Source organism: Nesoenas mayeri (assembly GCF_963082525.1).
Source record: "Nesoenas mayeri genome assembly, chromosome: 4".
NCBI classification, from domain to species: Eukaryota; Metazoa; Chordata; class Aves; order Columbiformes; family Columbidae; genus Nesoenas; species Nesoenas mayeri.
The window spans coordinates 21,136,905-21,159,681 of record NC_137540.1 but is presented as its reverse complement, the minus strand read 5'-3'; the positions used below and the strand labels follow the sequence as shown (position 1 = coordinate 21,159,681).

General features: G+C 37.7%; 1 protein-coding gene across 1 annotated transcript in view; it reads left to right on the top strand.

The window, feature by feature from the left end:
* Nucleotides 1–22,777, top strand: part of SLC10A7 (solute carrier family 10 member 7) — a 146,606-nt gene that overhangs the window by 100,218 nt on the left and 23,611 nt on the right. The window contains exons 7-8 of the mRNA XM_080344320.1: nucleotides 10,916–10,999; nucleotides 21,806–21,971. Coding sequence (XP_080200446.1) covers nucleotides 10,916–10,999; nucleotides 21,806–21,971 — 250 coding nt within the window. The remainder of the gene's footprint in view (nucleotides 1–10,915; nucleotides 11,000–21,805; nucleotides 21,972–22,777) is intronic.

Sequence of the window (22,777 nt, the reverse complement as noted above, 5' to 3'; positions counted from 1 at the left end):
GGACAGATAACAAGATGTCTCATAAATGGCAGTTTTCACTGTTACTTCTCAAAAGAGGTGGTAAAACTTTATATGTGCAACAACAGGAAGGCAAAGTGTATGTTCTTCCTACCAGCCCTGGAGGCACTTGTATGAGAACTGTGTAAAATGCACATTAATTGTTCTGTGGTTTGTAACATGACTCAGAGCTGTTCTTCTTGAGGAAAATACACACACGAATTATTTTTTCATCAGAGTGATAAACTAGCTTGGGAATGGGGTAGTTACAAAAGCTGCATTTTTTGTCACAAAGCCCAAAATTTGAGGACTTCTCTTGGGATATATAAATATTTAAAACTTCTTGAGGATGTTACTGAGGACTTGATGCATAAAGAGCAGCCATTCTGGTCAGCCCAGCAGTGCACCTTGCCAAGATGAGGTCTACCTTCTCTGAAGGGTCATTTTATCCAGTGGCAGGTATTTAGAATAGCAAACTAACTGTCCATTCTCTGCTGCACTGTTCCTGTACCATGTAGTCACTGTGGAGTGAGAAACACTAACTAGTAATTTCCTAGTTATCTTTTCTGGACTATTCATTAGCTTAGCCTTAGTGCTTGGTTAATAAAGGGTGGAATTTTCAAGTTGCAAGATAAAACTCTCATTTACCTCAACAGTATTTGCGCTGGGCTTCTGAATATCATTCAGGGACCTTCAGTGAATTTTAATTCCTGAATTTGGTACTCATGAGCATTAGCTCTTCCACAGAGCCATACTATGATAGTATGAATGCTGTATTGTATTAGTGGTCCTGTTTATTAGTCTCCCTGTATACAGTGCATATAATACCCTTAGTGCTGCCAGAAGTAAATTGTTGTCCATTAGTTTGTTATATAGGCTAACCTGTGATAGCAGTTATGATTTAAATTTTGCCCTGTGTGCACCAGTGAATATAATGTTCTGAACAGCCTCTTCTGTTCATCATTGCCTAGTAATGTAAATAAAAATTGCCTAAACAACATTGCTAAAGACATGTTGAAGCTTATAATAAATAATGCATTTAATGCAAATAATTTATCATTTTAAGTGAATGGTGTTGAACATAAGATTGTCAGTTACATTTCTAAAAACTCTATTCCTACTATGAAACTTTTTGTGTGAAACTTTTTGTGTAAAACTTACCCCAAAAAAGAGTTCTAAGAGGTTCTAATTGTTTTAATGCACCTTTAAGAACTGTGCATGTGATTACCAGACTGTATCCTTGTGAGGATGCCTGGCTAGACTTTAAAGAATAGCCGTCTTCACCATGGATACCCCTGATCAACATTTTACCTTATAAAACGCTATTGAATCTTGTCTTCCAGGTGCATTAATCTGCAATATCATCATCATCACGTTAACCCTTATTATTAAAAGTTAATACATTGTATTCCCAGCAATGATATTATATATGGGCAATGTCTCATAAACTGTATATAATTGATTAGAATTCTTAGACGTGGTGAGTGGGAGCATTGAAACAAAGTGCTGCAAAATATATCAGTTTCAAGTTAACACGGGGTTATACTGTTCACATTTCTTTGCAACATTCTGTAGTGTTTCATTAATGATAATTAGGAGGTTGTGTACCAGAGCATTCAGAGAAGGCTGCTGTCTGTCTTCCTCTTGTCAGGTCATATACTTAGCTGAAAGCAGCAGTAACAGATTGATCATGAAAAAGTTTAAAGAGTAGAAATAACTTTTATTTTCTCAAAGACACTTGGGGAAAAAAACAAACAAACAAAAACCCTAACCCCACGCCAGCTAGAGATTACAGCGTAGACAAAATTTTGCTTTTGGAAATAACTGTATTGCTATCAATAAATAATGGCAATTAATAAGATAAGTGATGCCTGAGAAAGCTGGTCACTCGGGTATGAAAACAGTACTGTCCATTTTTACTTATCATATGACTTGTTCTCTGTATTCAGTTTAGTAGTTTCCTTTGGTAAATTGCAATAACATTTTATGATTTGTAATAACAGTTTATGATTTGAATTAATAAGTATACTATATTCAGGCACACTTATGTTACTAAAAGATAATTAAACAAAAGATGTCATCATATGCTGAAGATAGTAGTGCTGTGGTCTCTTTGATAATGTGGAGATGTCAGCACCTTTTATGACATCTTGTTTGAAAGACAGAACTTCAGGAGTGCTGCACTCTGTAAGAGTTGTAGCTGTATCATCATGCTTAGATGTCCCTAGATTGTAACTTTAGTAATGACGAACAGGAATGTATATCCATGCAGGTTTATTTTCATTGAGGGGTTTCATACACCTTTGTATTGCGCAAACTGGAGGCCAACTTGGTGCCTCAGTGAGGTCACGTCTCTTGAATTGCCCTGGAAGCAGAGTGAGTGTAGATATTGTATATGTATCTATATGCATCCATGCCTCTACCATGGCAGAGGATGCAGAGTAATCTTTCTTGTGTGAACATGGTTCTGTTCCTTCCCAGCCTCACTGGGACGGAGTTGCCCTCTCCGTCCTTAAAGTATATTGAGCATGTGGACTGGTAATATACCAAGCCACACAAGCTTATAATTTTGTTGATTGTATTTTTTATCAAAAGACAAGAAGACAGTCATCTGCATGCTTGTTGGAACCAAATGTGATGCAGTGGTTTTTATGGCACAGTATCCCAGCTCTCCCACCTTCTTGGGGTTACCCTCACAGCTTGTTGCCTGACAGAAATAGTCTCTTTAGTTGTTGGAAGCACAGCCAGTTAGCTATCAAAGTAACAAAAGTCAAGGTGTGTAAATCTAAGTATCTTTATTGAAAGCCATCAAAGAAAATGTTAGAGATAAGTGGTTTATGTTTTTATGTACTTCACATTCTTCGCAAGCATGCCTGCAAACCAGTTAACATGGAATGTTAAAAAACCAATACAAAATTCATGTGTATTTTTAAAAAATACACTTGGCAAAAAACTCCATGTAACTGTCACGCATTGCTCCCATGTTTGCTGTTTTACCAAAGAAAATTACAGTGGCATTTGTGTCAAAATGGAATCTTTCCAAGGCTTTATCAGCTTGCATCTTTTCTTGATTTATTCAGTGATGTTTTCTTTTCTGGTACTCTCTCGATTTTCTGAATTTTATAGTAGATATTTTTATGGTGGCACTGTAGTGGTGATGCCATAAGTACTAGAAAGTAGGAGTGCTGAAAAAATTCAGGAGTAGACAAGTAAAAGAAATTCTGTGCAATTATCACAGAGAAAACTGAAATAAAATTACTGGTGAATAAGGCTGTGAATGAAGCTAGAACCTGATTGAAATACTGAAGCTTTCCTCTATATCCACAATCCTTACATTAAAACATTGTTTTAAAAGTTGTTGATACTTCTCAGCTCAAATTTTTGCTAAGTCTTCTCAAATCCTGTTTTTCAGTTAAATCTTTTTATTTGAAGGAGCTGTCATTACTTTTTTTTTTTTAAACCCTGCACACTATGTCTTGGTTTTCCTCTCAAGCATTTGGTAAATGAGAGTTGATACCAGTCAAACGAATCGTTAAATATGCAAATATTTGAGGAGCTGGAAAGGCTTGGAAGTTGATGGGGAAGTTGCAGCTAATGGATTTCACTAGTATGTGACAAAAGGCTGATTACAGTGCTGGGGGTGGGGCGAAGCAGCACAGTGCACTAGCTGTTAACAGCTCAACTCATTCATGTGAAAGATGTAGAGTGCATCATTATTTTTACCTGGTTATTTACCTCACCGTTTCCTTTTTCTGTAATCATTGGGAAGACAAAGTTCTCTGATCTGATCTAAATCAACTACAATTAGCAAGAGCTTTTTAATTACTGCCATTAAATATTTGTTTAATAATTTTCTTCCTTTTTTCAAATTCACCTTTTATGGCTTTGTTACATAAATTGCATACAACCACCAGAGAATAACAGGGTTCCTCCTTCACACACAAAATATTGTAAATTTGTCTAGGTAGAAGATTCTAAAAACCATAACTTTTCTATGGAGGACTTTCTTTTTTTTAATTGGTTTTAATCTTGAAATTTTAATCTATGCAATGCTAGAGGAGCCTTTTAGGTACACATGCTTCTTCTACACAGCAGAAGCCAGCCATACACTGAAGCAGGATACCAGGAGGATCCTGTCCCAGCTCACCCAGCCCTCTTGTTTTCCATGCTGTGCAATTCACCTCAAAACTGAACATGCTCCAATTTATAATTAAAGATTTTTGCTCACCCCCCACCCTAGCAATACCGAAATGTGTGTCTCTGTTAAGCAGGGAACTTCTCATTTCCAGTGTTTGTGACAGGTGTTTTACCCATTTGTCTTTGTTGCCAATATTATCATACATGTTGTGTACAATCTTATCCCCTTTCCCAGACTTCAGTCAGCTTGGATGAACAGACCATGCATTTCTAATCTTTACTCATAAAACACATTCTTCATTCTGAGGTGTTTTGTGCGCCTGTTCCAGCTTATCTTCTTCTCCAGCCCAGGTAATAAGAATCATGCCCAGTTACACAGTGTTCTTCACGAGGGCTTATCCGGGCCTCCTATAATGTCTACAAGTATCCCTTACCTTTATTGATTTTTTTCTCAGCTGTCTTTTCAAGGATACATAGTATTCATGATTCTTAATTGTCATGTGTTTACTAATCTATTTCTTTACGGTTAGTCACCCCTTTGTTTGCAGCAGAATTTTTGGATGCTAATCCTTAAATCTCGGCTCCTCAAGGGAGCTTCAACCATCAAACTCCCATTTAGATGCCTTTGGGTTGTACACTTCATCTCATTTATTTTCATTAGCCCTCAAGATCATTGTTCCATGGTAAAATGGAAGAGTAGCTCTGGTAAATCTCAGATTGAGAATATCTATGGTTATTTTTACAGCTCTATAAAAGGCTTTAAAATCAACAGGTATGTTTGGATTGGCTTGGATTTTAATGTGTCATAGGGGAGCCCAGAATGAGATTATGCATCTGCAATCACTTTAATAAGGGAACCTCAAAATATACAGCCTCCTTGCTGAAGCCAGGGGGTAGGGAGTGAGTTGACAAGTTGTAAGCTTCGTTTTTCCACAATTCTGGTTATGAAACCTTGTGGGGTTTTTTAACCTCTTAAGAAAAAAAAAAAAAAAAAAAAAAAAAAGGCACACCTGGAGGGTATATCTAGAGAGCTAACGTTCTTTTTGTATTTGTGCCAAATCAGTTCCCATGGCCATAGAAGTATATAGAAAATGCAAGAATTTTCAAAATATACCATAAGATCAGGACATTCATTTCCTTTTGCAGAACCAGAGACTTACATCTGCCTTTAATTTTTATGAGTAACAATGAAAGATTTCTTTGTTAAAATACACAATTGAGAAACCATTGAGTATGATCTCTGTCGTACCTTTACCTTTAGCCTTTTTCTCTAAGGCAAGAGACAGCTTGCAGGTTTTGATAGGCAGAATTAAAAGCCTTATTTTAAAATTTAAATATTAATACATTCTTTCTGATACTTCTGATTCTGCTAGTGCTAGGAAATAGAAACCTATTGGCTTTTGAGTGCCAAAAACTTTCTTCTCTTAGTATAGAAGCTCCATTCCCAGTGATACGCCTCCCCTTTGCTTCCCTCTCCTGCTGCTAGTGCCTATTAGAGGTGGACAATTTCAGTACTGACCGTTCTTGGTCAATCTCTGGGATCTTTTACACAGCTTCTCCTTCTTACTTTCCCTTTGCCAAGTACCCAGGTTGCTGCGGGTGGTGTGCATACTCTTCTGCTACAATGCAGCTTACTGCATTGACTGGGGTGGGGTAGAGGTTCTGGGAAGTCCAAAGCAATGGAGAGCTTTGTTCAACTGGCTGCACTTGTTTGTTTTCCTTCATTACTGAACTGGATCCCATCTAGATCTTTTCTAAAAGTGCATCATCTTCCATTTCCTTTCTGTAATGGGGCTGTCATCCACAACAGAACATAAAGGGATTAGTGCATTGGCTGGTCCAGCTGTCCAGACCAGCCCTTAAGGCAGCTGAATGTGGACTGGATGAGAGTAACCAGAAGCAGGAAAGCAGAGATGATGCAGCATTGAAGACAAAATTTAAAAAGATTGCTATCAGGGTAGCCTGACCTGAAGGTGGAAAAGAAAAGCTCACATTAAACTTCTCCCATGACAGAGCAGCCAGTGATCCACCCCACTTTGGTTGTGCGTTGTTTTCACCCCTGCCTTGCTTCCTCAGCTGTGCTCAACAAGTGGCAAGGCTCAAGTTGTCTGATGGTATATGAAGAGCATGAAGACACATCCTGAGGCAACTTGCTAATTGCAGGAGCACACTGGAAGAGTAAGGCCTCAAAGGACAACTGCCTCCAAAGTGGACTCAGTATGTGCAATACATGTGACACTGGATTATAATTTGGTGTGACTGGTAGGAGGTGTGTTTCTCCTGAGTCAGTGGCAGTTGTGGACATAGGAACACCAGCAGTGATAACTACCCAGTTGAACAGAAAGATGAGAATGGAGCATCTGGCTTGTGGAAGCAGTCTAGACCAGGAAAGGGATTGTCTTGGTTTTATGCAAGGAAGGTTTCTCTTGTTTGTTAGGTTGTTGTTGTTGTTGTCGTTTTTACCATAGCCAGTTAAAATATCCTGTCAATTAAGGATAAGCCAATGTTTCTACCACAAACTCATAAGAAATCCACTAAATAATTTGTCAAGAGTTTTTAAAAACAGGCAGTCTCTTGAGAAGAAAGGTCTAGGGCTAAATTAGCAAGAATGCTGCAGGTCAGGTTTGAAGTACTATACAGTGACAGAATTGTTTGGAAAGATTTGCCTTCTATTACAGCCGTATCCAGCTAACACTTGCAGAAGGTGCAATTCCTGCTTATCTGAGTTGATCATCAGAAATCAATTGGTTTATTTAAGAGAAAAGTACCTTTCCCTAAGAAAGAATTTTCAGGGTCTTTTTGTGATTTGTCTATTCAAACAGGCCTGTCTTATTAATAAATGGTCATGGAGATTATTGTAACAAGGAGGGCAGTGAAATATAATCAGGCACCCTAGCATAATGCTAATTTTGGTGCAGTGTACATCATCTAGGTCTTGGGGTTTGTTTATTTAATTTTTTCATGACAGCAAATGGAACACAGAACTTGGCTTGATCCAACTAGAACCTGAGAAAAATCATATTTATTCATTCACACAATATTTGCATTTGTAAATGTGTAAGAAAGTTTGATAGATGTTACATCAAACTGTTTTTTTCCTGTATTCCTCAATTCCCGCTTCTCTTTCTTAAAATGATGAACAGAACCAAGTTTAAAGGAAGTCTAGAGCCCAGGCAATGTGTGAGAGTCCATGGGACACTTAATGTTTGTGAGCCTGATGAGTTTGCAAACTATGAATGTTGAGGCAGTCCTGGTGGAGTTATGCATCCATTGGCTGCGTCTGATGTCAAGAGACTGAGATTAAAAGTCTTTTTCTTCTGTGTGATTAAGAAGATCCTGCCTTCTCTTCAGCCTTCATCTTCCTTGTCTTTCTCCGGGAATAAATTTGAGATTAAGATAATAGAAGAGTTTCTAGACTTGTCTAACAGGTAGATTTGGATGAAAACAGGTCCACTGAAGTTACTGTCATAAAATATGGAAGGGAAACAAAGTTCAGAAGTCTGTTTGAAGAAGAAATATCAGTAACATAGGTGGGATGGGGAGGCCTAATACCACAGCAGTGTGTGAAGCGGGGGCAGAGCCCAGCAAACAACCTGCTCCGAATCTCTGTGTCCAAGTGTGGGGCAGCAGAGTCTCAGGGCCTCTTAAGGCCCTAAGAGGAAACCTGGCTCCACACTATTCTATAGAAAGAAATGAAGGTGCTGGAGACTGACAGAAGAATATGAGTCTCAATTACACAACTGAAATAGGATCAAAAATAGCGTGACCATAGGATCATGCAGTAGAGGAGTCAAAAGCAGAAAAACTTGACTTTGTCTACAAGGAGAGTTTTTTTCCCTACAAACCAGATGTAGGTAAAGACCTCACTTCCTCTGGGCAAAAAGCAGGGGGTTAATGAATCGCTTATTTATTTTTCCATTTCGACATTTTGGAGTGATCTGTGGATTTCTGCTTCGTTTAAAATGTAGTCAGGGTGAGATGGTTACCTGAAATGTCTGTGGTAGCCTTTTGGTAGTCCCAGATGGCAGTGAGATGAGCCTGAATGGGAGGTGTGAAGTTGATAAGGTGAAGAACCATAACCTGATACAGAAGATTGTTTCTTTGAATAAAATAATTTTACTTGTCCTAGGTGAACTGGCCTAGCATTCCAACACAGTACTTATAATTCAATTTCTAATTGTGTAAAAAAAATCTAAACCAAACCAACAAAACACAGGCACAAAAATCAAAACCAAACACCACCCCCTCCCCCCAAACCTCCACAAAACCAACAAACAAACACAGAAAAACCCCAAACCAAGAACCCACCCAAACCAAAGCATATCTGTATGTTTACCAAGTGCTTAAGAATCAACAACAGCTTGAAGACCCAACATTTGGAAGTGATGCTTAAAAAGCTGGCAGAACTATTGCTGTTTGACTGGCTGCTTTTTTTTGGCATTGTGTTATATTGTCAAACAGTTTTTCATTCCTGACTTAGGAATTGATTATACATCCAGTGAGCATAAAACTTTGAAGTAGTGAGAGAAGTCCAATCAATGCTTTTATAAAAATGCACAAGAGCCACTGCCAGAGTGTCATAGCTTCGTGAAGCTATGCAGAGGGTCCTGGCATGCAGATTGCCTGGGTAGATTCATTCCTCTGTGACCCAGGCAGATTTTAAAGTTTAAAAATCTTCACTTTCACTTGAAAAAGCTTCCCTGAATTCATAGTAAGTAATGCTTTTAACTCCTCAGCACATAGCAAAAAATAAGTCCAAATACAGTTTGAAAAACTAAACCTTTTAAAATTTCAAGAAGCTCCTTATAAGAATTAAAGCAACAAGGAGACTGTGAGTGGTGTGATGGAGTTTGGATGCTCCACTTTCTGCAAGGAATCGTGCAGAGGGCTCTGTGTCCCTTGGAAATGGAGTAGCTGCACTGCCTGACATTCAGGTACTCATGGGGGTGATCTTAATTTTCCCCTCACTTGCCACCTACTTGCAGATCAAAAGTTGCAGTGATGACATCATCTTCAGCTCCCCTCCAAGTGTCTCCTTTGCCCACATTGTTAAAATTGAAGGTGCGGGGGTTGTATACAAAATGGATGAGGTGCTCTGATTTATTAAATGGCTAAACTGAGCCTTACCTGATGTTGCCAGTTAAGGTAACGCATAGGAAACAGCCATATCCCATATGTTCTGCCCAAGGCTCCCTAATCAGAGTGTACTCAGAAAGAGGCATGTGAAAGCAAGTGGTGGAGTACATTTAAAAAAAGCCTAGACTTGGTTTGGTCTCACTCAAACTCTGTTCTGACCAAGCAGCACTCAAAGTCCCCAGAATTCCTGGTGTCAGGAGTTAATTCAATTTCGTGCTGTTTCACAGTTCTGATGCCACCTGCACGCACCAAAGCTCAGCATGCATGCAGACAGCCTCACCAGTACGTACACCATTTTCTGAAGCAGTGCATATATAAATGGCGTTTACAAAAAGCAGTGCATCTACACATAAACCACTGCAAAAAAGTGGTGTAACCAGTGTTTTCTCATCTGTTATTTTCTGTTGGTAAAGGCTGCAGTTGTATTTTTCTGAATAAATAATTTTGTATGTGAAATTTCTGATCTTTCTGTTCTTTGAATTTCTGAAGAATTTGGTTTTATGCCAAACCCATTTTTTTGGCCATATGTTGATTTTTCTAGGCAGAGTTTTAGGAAGTGATGAGGTTGTATGATCACCTTGTCTGTCGTGCCTGCAGGTAGTTTTGAAAGGAAGTGTCAAAAGTATAATGCAGTCTGGGTGTAATTCATGAGAATGACATGTGTGAGAATGTTTTAGGAAATTGGTGTCGTTTAAATGGAGCTGAAAAGGTTCTGAATTCTGTCATCGTTTTGAGGATCTTTAAAGTGAAGTGCAAAATATAAAATAATGTAGATCTGTGAAATCCTCAGTGTTATGTCATTTACCCTCATCATGAAGCAAATGGTTGTCTGCGGAAACTCTGACAAAGCTATTTCTGTCTTCTTACTGAATATTTCTTAATGCAATATATATATTTCTCTATATTTCTTAATACTATCCATATTCTTAATGCATTAATTTGTATTGCTGTTTAAGATATGCTAAATTACATTAAATGAAACTTTTCAATGCCATAGCATAAAACAAAACAAATCAGAATGTAAAAATAGTGATTATTTTTCTGAGCATTCTGAAGTAGGTTGAAAGATCCCACTGTGTTTGATTCACCTTTTCTACCTATGTCTTTGAAAAATAATACTTATAGCATTTACAGTCATAATTAAGAGATCACCTAATTGAAAACTAAGCCTGTCACTGTTTAGTTGTCTTAAATGAAAGAATAGTTTATTATAGATGTGAATGTCTTCACTATTTTATTATTTATTTATTGAAATAACTTCACCAATTTTTGTTGCTTGATATTTGTATAAACAGTAACGTTAGTTGAGTTGACTGCTTAGTTAGGAAGTCACTGTCTTTTAGGCTATCATCCTATAAATCCTTAAATGCTTGTATGATTTACTTTGCATATACATGTAGCAGGTTTTTAGTTAAATGAATATTGATGAAACTATTTCCTTAGGTTATAAACTAATCAACAAGAGATCTAGTTTTGTTATTGTGCAATATCAAATGCTTTATTGAGACTTAACAATTAAACATGTGTGTGCATACTTTTAAGTTTTTATGCATAAAATAAGATGTTTATTAATGTGTGGAATCTACGTATAACATTTGCAGATACTAAGAAAATTCAATATTAATGGTATATTTTTATTTTGTAGCTTGGATCATCCTCCTCTGTGCCTTTTACATCTATATTCTCACAGCTGTTTATGACTGTTGTAGTCCCCCTTATTATTGGACAGGTATGTCTTTTAAATATACATTCTTATTTCAAAAAACAAGATAAAGAGCTATCTTAAAGACAGACTGGTAAGCTGCCACACAGGAACAGCCTTAGGATAGTGAAATCTAATATCAGAGAAAAGATGCTGCAGTACTCCCTGGAGCCACATTGATCTTTGTTGAGATTGAGCATCTGTCCCTCACTACCACAAACACACGCTACTGCATATCGAGAAGGGAGTTTGTGAACGTAAAGTGGGGAAAATGGCAGTCCAGACTGTGAGAAATTCCAGTCCCATACAAATGAGCTTTGAGATTACTATATGGATCTTTTGTCACATGCCCTTTGCTTGGATGATGAAGGAAGTTCTCCCTGCATAGTGTCTGCTTCTAATTACAGGAATAAAAAAATCTCTACGTTAAAAAAAAAAATTAAGGGCTAAGCAGTCAGAATTTAAGAAATAATAAAAGTAAGGCTCCTGGAGCCATTTTGCTTATGCTTTATAATAAGGATTTTAATTGGATAATTGCAAACTATTTCTGCATGACTCCTGTTACACTGGATAGAGGGTAATCATGGAATGCGCAGCTGTTCAATATTTCATTTTATGCTCATTGTTCAAATTGAAACACAAGGCCTTAGTTTTCATGGCATATGATTGAAGTCTTTCACTGAATGTAAGGATTCTCATTGCAATATAAGATTTTCTGTGACACTTGGCTCTGTAATATGTTTTTGACACGTATTAGTATGAATTAATTTTTCTTCCATGCGATGGTAGGAAATCGGTATTTTAAGAACAAAAGTTCTCAGAAGTCTCCACTATTCTTGGACACCAAACCAAAACACGCAAAGCCCAATCCTTACATATTTGCAAGTATTTGTTGTTCTCAGGCATTCAGAATGCACTAAGGGGGGAACATCAGTGGGATTTACAGTTCATTCCCAAGAACTGCTGCTGATTCTAGCATCTAGTCTAATTCTGGGTTCAGCTGGAACTTTCTGAATTTTGTCACCCTAAAGCTGACTTTAAAGTGGAAAGCATGGTTAAAATGTAGGCAAACAAAAGCGGAGATAGGAGCACCCTCGACAAGGTTAAGAGTATCTGTCATTGCTGCTGCTGCGTAGAACAGTGAATCAGTCCTGTATCGAACTATAATTGCACGATTCAAAATTAGCATTTCCTGTAATTTATCAACTCTGAGTGAAGTTTGTTACTTATATGGTCAAAAAACTTCATTAAAGTCTAATAGGAAGATGAGCATGATAAACATGACAGTTGCCACCAGCATCAGTACCTCTGTAGCCTGGATTTAACCAAACCATGTGGAAAATGGACATAACCATTGAATGAACATAACCACTGAAGGCTATTGAATTGCTCATGTGCTGTGAGTTAAACACCTAAGAACCTCATTATTAATTAGGATCACAAAGGGTTGCTGTGTGTGACATTCTTATCTTGTCTAAATTAATTAAGTCTCTATCAAAAGTGGACAAGCAAAACCCTTGAATCCTCTGGTCCTGAAAAGTCCAAAATCTGGAAGCTATCAATTAATTGGAAGCCTTAGTGTGAAATTTCTGGGAAACAAATAGCCTAGCAGCAGATGTAGGAATAAAGTAACTTTTAGTGATAGATGAAGTATCAGCAATCTGTACTGCAATATCATAAGTCTGAAGATGATGGTAGTTTGCTGGATAAAGTGATTGCAGAATTTCAAGGGGACTTTCATCTATATATAAATGATATGTTATTTTGGAAAGATGTTACAAGAAATTGCTATGTCAGCCAGCTGGTGGAGTTGGGGATTTTTTCTTGGCTGCACCAAATGGTAGGGCTAAGTAGCATGAATTGAGCAGTAAACACACAAAATAAGTGCTCTGAATTATCCTAAGTTCAAAATCAGAATTGAGCTGAGGCTTAACTGAGAACAGATGTGATTTAGGAGTTCTGATGAAGACTGAAAGAAAGAAAATAGAGACTCTTAAGGTCTGTGTGACTCAATGACAAATTTATGTAAGGGTTCGGTTTTTATAAATAGCTTCAACAAGAAATAGGATGATTCCTTAAAAGTGTTCGAAGCAGTTTCTGGAAACGAATAATCAACAGAAATAGCTCACATTCCTCTAAGCATAAAGTCTTTGTTTCTAAAGTTATTGCACTTGATTATATACATTCAGAGGATACGGAAGAGAGGAAATGCTAAGGAGAAGTTACAGATCAAAAATGGTTAGGTAGAACTAAGGCAAACCAACCTGCCCAGATAGAAATATAAACCTTTTTTGAAGGTGGATATCCAAAAATAATGTGCAGTAATCAAGGGAAAACAAAAAGCAAAAAAAGGACTGACACCAAGAGATACAGTCCTTCATCTGGAGGTGGCATGAATTTGCTCCAAATTAAATGGGAACTTTTGTATTTAGTTTGTAGGCCACTGCTCACTCATTACTGAACTGTTGCACAACATGCACCTCAACAAAGTAATATTACTTTGTGCATCACAAGTCGCTCACCCTAGTATTCCAGATGCATTAGAATAATAATGGTCCACAATTCATGAATGACTGTTTCAGCAATTACTTCCAATTTATCATTTCACGCTCACAGTGTCAATCCCTTGCCATGCACCGTCATACTGCTCAGCAGAAAACTCAGTGGAAGGTTGCCTGGTAAGGTTATCTGGTAGCAAAGAGCTTGACTGGGGAAGAAAAAAAAAAATAAATAAATAAGCCTGGAACCTGCCTGCTTGGAGGATTGCATTTCTTCAGCCATCCTAACTCAGCTGTGATCAACCCAGCTTTACACTTGATCCACATCAGTGTGAAACAGAGGAGGCTGCTCAAAGGAAGCATTCTCCAAGGGGTTTCTCTTCCTTTAAAAAAATCTCGCCTCTGGGAAAACCTGTGTTGCCTAAATGCTCGTTTCCTGAGCAGGCTGCAGAACTCGCTGTTGGAGCAGCCCCTGGGATATAAGCGAAGCAGATGAGAAGGTGCTTTTAGATTTGTTTTGTTTGGGGGGTTTTGTTTGCTTTATGGCAAAACCTATAGAGCGTTTTGGTTGCTTGGCTGACTTGTCGGAATTTTTAATGATGGCTGGGAGAAAAAAGTTGCAATAGTGTAATCGCTGCTTATTTTCTACTGTTTCTCGAACAATTTCTCAGTGTGTGGCAAGACTGCCGTTGACAGGAGTCAAACCTGCTTTTCTAGCTGCTGACAGTGAAATGTGTAAGGGGCTGCAGGTACAGCCTCTGCTCAGGTGGTGGCTGCCGTTTGTTAGGTAGACAAAGAACTGTTAAAGGAGGGGCAAGATATGATGTTATCAGAAAGGCACTGAGGTTTGCAGATAGCAGTTACTGCTGGTCTTCAATAAGGAGAATTGTTCTGTTTGTCAGAAATGTGCAGGTTGTCCAAACCTAAAAAAACATAGTGCCCTGCATCTTCTCTGTCTACAGATATGTTTTGCTCATTGACAATATAATGTTACTCAAATCGATGTGGATAGTATAATATTGCATTTGTATTTATAAAGAATAAGAACTCTCTGACAAGAGGTCTCGAAGAGAGACATAATCTATAGTATTTGATAAAGATCTAATGTTCCATAAGCCTTGAAGATCTGGAGTGTGCAAGGGCTTGTTGTTTGTGCTCCCACTTTTGTATACTTCTAAGGAAAACTTGAGAATACTTGTTATACAAGAAATATGGTAATAGATATTTCATGGAAAAGATTTTTGAATTTGCTCTGTCAGCTTGAAGTTCTGATTATTTTATTCCTGGGTAGCAGTGTTCTGGTGAAGATTGCTGCTTCTGAGCTGTTGTGATTTTGCTAAAATAGTTCTTTCCTTGTCTATGGGTGCTGGTAATACTTTTAGCTAGTAAAATATAGTTTCAAGAAATGTCTAAGCAGTTTCTTCATGACCAGTTGTGAGATTTGGCTGAAGATTGTTTTTTCTTTGCTTATTCTTTTTTTCTTCTGAAGTGACACATAACAAGAACAGTGAAAACCACTGCAATATCTCTCTTCCCCTTTTGCAGACTTTCTTGATTCTCTGCACCTGAGTGCTTATGACAGACTTTTATTTTATGTTTTATATTAAAGAGCGATTTATGATTAAATGTTAATGAAATAGAATTTTCACTGTGCTTTCATTATATTCTACTAGTTTGAACATTTTTCAAAGCAGCACACCAAAACCTACTGTTTTCTATGAATAAATAATAAAAAGCTTGTCTGTACATTATCATTCATGCATTCTCTAGTTGCCCCATTGGTAATTTGTCTGCCAGTGTAAAGTGGGCACTTCACATTAAGCAGACCTTAACTAAAGCTAAAATTAATGTTATGATTCTAAGTAGGTCTTCCCAAATCTATAAAGTGAAGCCAGTTGAACAGAAATCCTTGCTGAATCTAACACATAAAAGTCTTGAGGTCCTACAAGTAAAGGATTTTAAGTGCCTTCTGCATCATTGCCCATAATGTTCCAGAGGAACCCTATCAGCTTCTGGGAGGTGTGCTTATAAACACAATTGTAAGAGGATGCTGTGTTGCAATACAAGTTGTCAGTGAAACTGAGACTAGAAAGCTTAGCAATGTATTTATTTTTAAAGAATAAGAAGTTGAGAAGGAAAGGTAGGTGGCAGTTGCTGGGGAGCAGAAGATACTATTCACCTAAACCTCGTGTTTGTTTATAGTGTGTGGGGAAAACAATAGTTAAAGATACTAGTAGAAAAAGGGAACAGTGTCAAATCCTTTTGTTCTTGTAACTTAAATCCACATAGAAGTAGTCCTACTTTCTCTTCAAACTCTCCGGGAGCTGTAGGGAGGAGGAGTGGTACCCAGGGAGAGGAGCGCTTCTGGAAGCTTGCTGCGGAAAACTGAGATGGCAGATAAACAGCGTTCAGACCACGATTTGCTCCTTCCTGACGCTTGACTAGAACAGGGAGCAGAGCCTAGTCTCCACAGAAATACCAAATATGAAGAAAACCTGTACTGCTGCTACAGGCTCCCTTTACATTTTTGCCCTGCTGCACCTGTTTGTAATGTTTTAAAGCAACAATTGTAAATTACCCCAAAATGTGAAAGTTAATTTTCAAAGTGGCCTCATGTGGTTTTTATAAAGCTTGCTTTGAAGGCATATATGTGTCAGGAGCTATCTCTTGAGAGTAAACTGACTGATGGAGTAAGCTTTTACAGGACTTTGGTTAGCTAAGGAAAGAAAACACAATGCTTGTATAAAAGATATTTTGTTTTACCAGCTTGCAAAAATGTTTTGGAGTTGTTGTTTTTTTTTTCCATCCTGTCTTCAGAAAAAGCCATCTTAGATTGCACACCCTGTAAGGACAGATTTGACATTTGTTGATGTCCTAGAAAGTATAGAAAGGTGGGTGAACCAGTATAAAGTGTGGGACCTTAGAGCAGGTGGTAATGCATGCCTTGATGCAGGTATAGTCTCTAAAAAATTATCCGGACAGGGTCTGGCTGAAGTGATATGAGTTCTGCTTTGGAAAGGGGTCTGTGCATTTGAATTGTGGTGCAGACCTTGGATATATGAAGGGTAGCTATGTTATAGAAATCTGTGAAGGATTTTGCATCTTATTTACGTCACTTCTACAAGACACATAATCTCAATTCCAGAATCTGATTCTTTCTACTGATTTTCACAGTCCTTGTCATTTAGGGTTCACTTTCTTTTCCCATTGTTCCCCCTTTCATGTCTTCCAGGCTTCACTGAAGCAGTTCTCAATATTCCATGCAGTCTTCTTTCTTGGTCTGCCATCACTATGTAAGAAGGGGTATTGAGAAGTTACTGAACTGTTGCAAATATCTAGCCTGACTCTAAGCTTTTCAAAAGAAAATTTTACATTGCAGAGTTCATTCCAAAGGTCTGTTGCTATAAATAGAAATAATATTACATAAGAATGAGTTAGGAATATTACCTAAAAAGACAAAGTGAACAATGTAACTGCTGCATTTAGATATAGTGATAATCCAGCAGAATTTCAGTTTATTTCCTTGTGTGTTTCAACACAAGGAAAAGTGACTTGTGTTTCTTTTTTGAAATAGTAAAGCCCAAGTGTTTTCTCCAGGTATTTTGAAGTACATTCCAGTACATAATAAACAAGAGGAGCAGAAGTGCAGCAAAACCATTGTAAATTCTGTTAAAGATTAAATCGGTCCCAAGGAGTTGATAGAATAAGGAAAAATTCTATTTTGCATAATGGTGTAAATACCAGGAGATACTCTGGTGCATATGATAGAAACAGAAAAAGTGCCTTTTTAACAATTTCCCATTTTGTTTTGTTTTTTGCTTAATGGATTTTTTAAAAGATTATATTTAAGATCTAAATAATTTTAAAAATATATGTGGTATTACCAGTGTCACAAATTACTCCATTCTATATACATGGAGATGGGAGGGAGCTCCTTGCCCTATTTAGTTCAATTAATAATGTACATTAATGAAATACATTGTTTATTGCATTTTTTATCTTGTATATCCACTATTTGACTAGGCAGGTGGAAACAGTCTAACTGCATTTTACTGACAGATTTCTCTGGGTATATGGTATGACTGTTACAGAGGAACAATAAGTGAATTGTTGTTTTATAATATATCTTCTGCTATTTTCATTATATGATCTTATAACAGATGAGCATTATTTACCTGCTTTCCTGGAATAGCAGATCATGTTTCTTCACACAGGCGGTGTTAAGTGAATTAAGTGTATGAGGAGTTGGCGCATTTGCTTTGGGAGGCTGGTATTTAGACAAAGAGGTTAAGGCAGGACACAGAGTAGTCTGGAGGTAATATGCTGTGGATGTAACCAATCTGGTAGAAGAACTAAACTGAAATGGGGACACTACTGTTAATTCATGTGTAATTACATTCCTTTGTTGTTAAAAATAAGATCCCGGGCAAGAGGGAAGTTTGAGCCTGCAACTGTATTTTGAAGGAAATTTGAGCTGATGCCTTTCCAAAAACCTTTGGATATTGCCAGGACATCATCACTAGGAGGTAGTTGCCTGATGGACACTTTTTATGTTCTTGTATTGTCTAACTTTTCTGTGAGTTTATCAACATCTTTCATCATGCAGGTAATTTATAAAATATCACCTACTACAAATTTTTGCTTTTTTTCCTCTCTTCTTTCCACTAAACCATGGTTTAAAGGAAAGATTCACCATGCACATTTCATTCATGTGTATCCTCCGTGTTAACCATCAGGAATTCCCTGGTCTTTGAGGCTGGCATTTAAATCTGCACAAAAATCTTTACAGTTCATTGTGCCTAATGTGATCCCTAAAATAGGACCAGAGACACCAGAGCCCTCCTTGCAGAAGTGATTCTGCAAGAGTCTCAGCAGGAATGCAGGTTGTAAGGCTTTTGTATCTTGAGATTTATCCTTTAAAAAATTGTGTGTGCATTCTGTGCAACATGATAATATCCTGCAGCATTTCCCCATGTAAAGTAATATTTTAAATGCTTTTATGTTTCACATAATGATTATTCTTCTGACATTTCAGCTTCCTTACGCCTCTTCCAAGATATTTTTTTTAATGATATTTTTAATATGAGGAAGTCTCTTCCACTAGGAACTATGCATCTGAAGAGTATTCCCCTTCTTGCTCTTTTCCTTCAGTGTGCCAGTCTGATGCATCTGTTTTGGATGTCAGTCTTTCACATTTCTACCCCAGGCTGTAAGTTCATCTTTTCACAGAAGTATCCGTGCAGACATTTTCTCAACTGCTTGTTTCTCTGGTACTTGTCCATCCCATGTCCACACTTGTACTGGTATGTACTTCAAAATACTGGACTTTGTCATTTTAACTACCAAGTGCCACATGAGTAGGTACCTGGAGTTTGGCATCCTTAGTACAGATCATAGAACGCAAAAATGATTGTGTTTGCTTTTGCTGTGTTTGCAGACAAATGAAGCTTAGTATCTCTGTCCAGGCTCTGAATTACCTATGAGATTCTTTTATTTAATAATTTCAATCTCCATGGCTTATGGCTTTTCAACCTCTGTTAGACTTCCAGTCAAAGTGCCAACACCACAGGACAACTACATTCGCTGGCTGGCTCTGTGTTCTTTATCATGTGTTATCTTTATTGTATTTGTGAGATTTATTGTTATTTCACTACAAATCTTCACAATTTTTAAGTCCTATTTTAACCCTGAAAAGTTATAGAACTGGGTTAAGAATTAAAAGGCTTTCAAACCATCCTTGTCCTGAAACAACTCTGCAGGGCATGAATAAGTAACAAATGGATTGTTTTTCAGTCAAAATTAATCAGCTGACATGAGCTTCCCTGTGAAAAACCTAGTTGAGCTTTTACAGATACCTGTAGGGTTATATTTCTCCCCTCTAAAGTTGTACAGGAATTTAGGTTACCTTGAATCATTGGTCATAGGCTGAATCAATCTCTGAAATTATAGATCTTCTTCAACCTTGATCAAACTGTATGGAATTCTGTGTTAGAAGATATATTTTGTCTGTTTTTACAGTATGAATTTAGCATGACACTGGGTTGTTTGTATGATTTCCTGAAGCCACAATTTAGTTCTTCAGGGTTTGCTTATGTCATTTTAAAAAAATACTATGTGCAGTGAGAAGCCATACCGGTATTTATGGTTGTTGAGTCAGAATAATTCCAGACTAGATAGAGGTGAATACTTAAAGAAGATATCAGCCAATTGAAAATTTTTAGGAAATACTGCTTACAGTTTCCTTTTTTAAAATGTTTTTCCTTTCTCTTGTATGTTGGTCCATGTTAAATATGTGTATAAAGTTATTATTGTCGTGTGTTTTATTATTCATTAATTATACCTTGTAGAGACACAAGGTTGTAGTTTTCGTAATAAATACCTCCACTATAAGTTGTACTGTGGCATAACTAACCATCACTTTTCTTTTTCAACATCATGTTACCTTCAGTGTAAGTCTATGTGGAAGTAGCATAAATAAATAGTTGATATTCAGTGGCCTTTCTTTTTCCCCAATGTGACCTTAATTTAGGGGAGAATCTGGGGGTTTTAAACTTCCTTAGAAAATGCTCACTTTAGAGGTGAAGAACTTTGTTGTTTGCTTCTGATAATTAGAGAGTCCCAAGCCTGCTCAGATCAGATTTATTTGGTTTTCCCATTCAATGTCTGCACACTAAATGTCATCCCACAGCTTTCTTGCCTTTCTCATCAATGTGGTGTTTATTCCTGCCCAGTGGCATGTAAGGAGGTGGCTGAAGGGGCTCCACTGAATGCCCTTCCAGAAGTTTGACTGTATATTCTGAGTTGTGTTCTCTCTTTAACATCTGGCAAGTGTGAAATTTTAAAGTTGAGTGTTTTCACTGGGGTGTTTAGCATTCCCTCACGTGGTTTTCCGTAAATCTGTTATTTTTCATCAGCGGGAAGCTTATGAGTGCTGGAAGGTAACTGCTGGTCTTCAGCCTGCTTAGCTTTGTGTGCATTCCGTGTGCCAAATTTTTAGTTCGTGCCCTACCATGTGGTTGCTGATGTCTGTTGGCTGTGGTGGTGCCTGCGGTACCTGCATCCAGGACTTCCCCGTTGAGAGGTTTGCAACCAAACTGGGAAGGCAGTGAGGCAAAGTGACAGCCGTGAGATCAATCCAGCAGCTTTGGCAGTTAGTGTGTGAAAAGGTCCTGTGGTAGCATTGGTGATGACGTTTTGATATTAATCTTGAATACCTCTAAAATGTTCTGTATTATTAAACTGATAGTGGTGATGTTTGTTAATGGCACTGCTATGGGAAGGTAGTGAGTCACCTTTAGAGCCTCTGGTAGAAGTGCTTCAGGATCTTGTGGTATTATTTCTGAAAGAGCATGGTAACAGAGAACATTGTGAGGTCTCAGGAGAAATTAGGCAAGATAATGTGATTGCTGAAAAATTAACACAAGTCACAGCTGTATCATAAAAGCTTTAAAAAGTTTCTTTCAAAGCATATAAAGTGAAGAGAAAAAATAAAAGTGACTCCCCAGGCAAGGCCAAAACAGACACGTTGTATCTGCAGAGGCTTAGTCATAATTTGGCATAATTCGAAAGTTGAAGTTACTTTAAAATCTGTAGTTATTTCTAAAAAAAAAATAATAAATTTGAAAAACAACTTTAGGTTCCATTTCCTGAAAGTGCAAAAGTTCCGCTAAGTACAGTAGGTTTCCTTATTTTCATGTGTTAATTCTGATATTCTAAAAGCGTGCAAATGGCATTTGTCTTTGAATTTACAAAAACTCTGGATATTCAGAGTTTGAATTATTTAAACTCCCACAACACATGCACTTTTGCTTTTCAAGCTTGAGTTATAATTTAATTAAAAACTTCTGGTGCATCGCTAGCTATTTAAATATTAAAATGTTCCATGGATCACTTTCGATTATCTACCGTCCTGAAATTCCTGAAGATGTCAGATTTTTAAGATTCCCAAAGTTGCACTTGGAATTGTCTGTTGATGCAAAGGGGACTGTGATAATTACATACATCCATTAGTATCAGCAGAGGAGATAAACTTTGGGGAGGCTTAATGGGCATGTCTCAGTGACAGCTAGCAAAGAACATTTGGCATGATTAAGGATGGATTTGAATGTACTTGAAAATATACTCTCATTATGGACGCCCAGTGGAAGTTGCACTACAAATGTTAAATTCCCCAGAAGAAGAGTTGTGTGGCAGGGAAGCTTTGAAATCCACTGTGGCCGTCATCCAAATTACTCTCTTCTCTTTGTGTCTTTCTGCTGTCAGATTCACTTTGTGATGCCCAACTTGGCTCCCTGCATCTTTGAAAAGAGGCAACCTGTTGGTTTCTGTGTTTCAGATTGTCCGAAGATACATCAAGGACTGGCTTGAAAGGAAGAAGCCTCCATTCGGCGCTATCAGCAGCTGCGTTCTCCTGATGATCATCTACACAACATTCTGTGATACTTTCGCCAATCCAAATATCGACCTTGATAAATTTAGCTTGATTATAATAGTGTTCATAAGTAAGTTCAGTCTTAAAGAATCTCTTTTATCTGTGTTTCAGGTGTATAATGAAAGGGTGGGGCATGGAGGACACTGGAATGGAACCAGAGCTTGTACTTTTTAACATGTCTAGTAAACCAGGTCACCAGACTTTTTAGGGCTGGATGATGCTTTTAGGGCATTGAGTAAGCAATTAGAGAGGGATGAACCCTGCTGTTTGGGTGTGCCTGAGAATACTCTTTCTAAAAAAGGGCACAGTATTACCTTCCAAGCATTTATGACCATTCTGATTGGCTTCTTTGTTATTAAACAACCATAAACGCACAGACATTGGATTACAAACAGAGAGGGAAGATTTGCGTTTGAGCTGTTAACTCAAAAGCACTGTTATAAGTTTTAAATAGTTCCTCCTTACCGTATTATAAACCTAGAAACTCACTGGGAGTTCGAACGTGTTGATATTTTTCTGTGGATGAACACATTTCTTGCAGAGTTTTAGAAGCACTCTAGTCATTCAGCCTGAAATAACATACACATGAGAATAGACTGCTGGTATCCTTGCCGTCAGTTAAAAACAGACTTGCAGATCACTGCCTCCCAGGGAAAGGCAGCGGTATGTAGGCACTGTCTCCTTTCCCAGTAGAGAATCCCTGTCTTGCTTCAGACTGTCCAGAGACAAGAGTTTCACTTTGCTTGGGGGAGAGGTAACTGCGGTATCCTACAGTATAAATCACATCTCACATACTTTAAACCTATTAGATTTCAAGAAATCAATGCATCACCTACCTTGAAGTGTGTGCACGTGCACGTGTTTCTGTCTAATAAA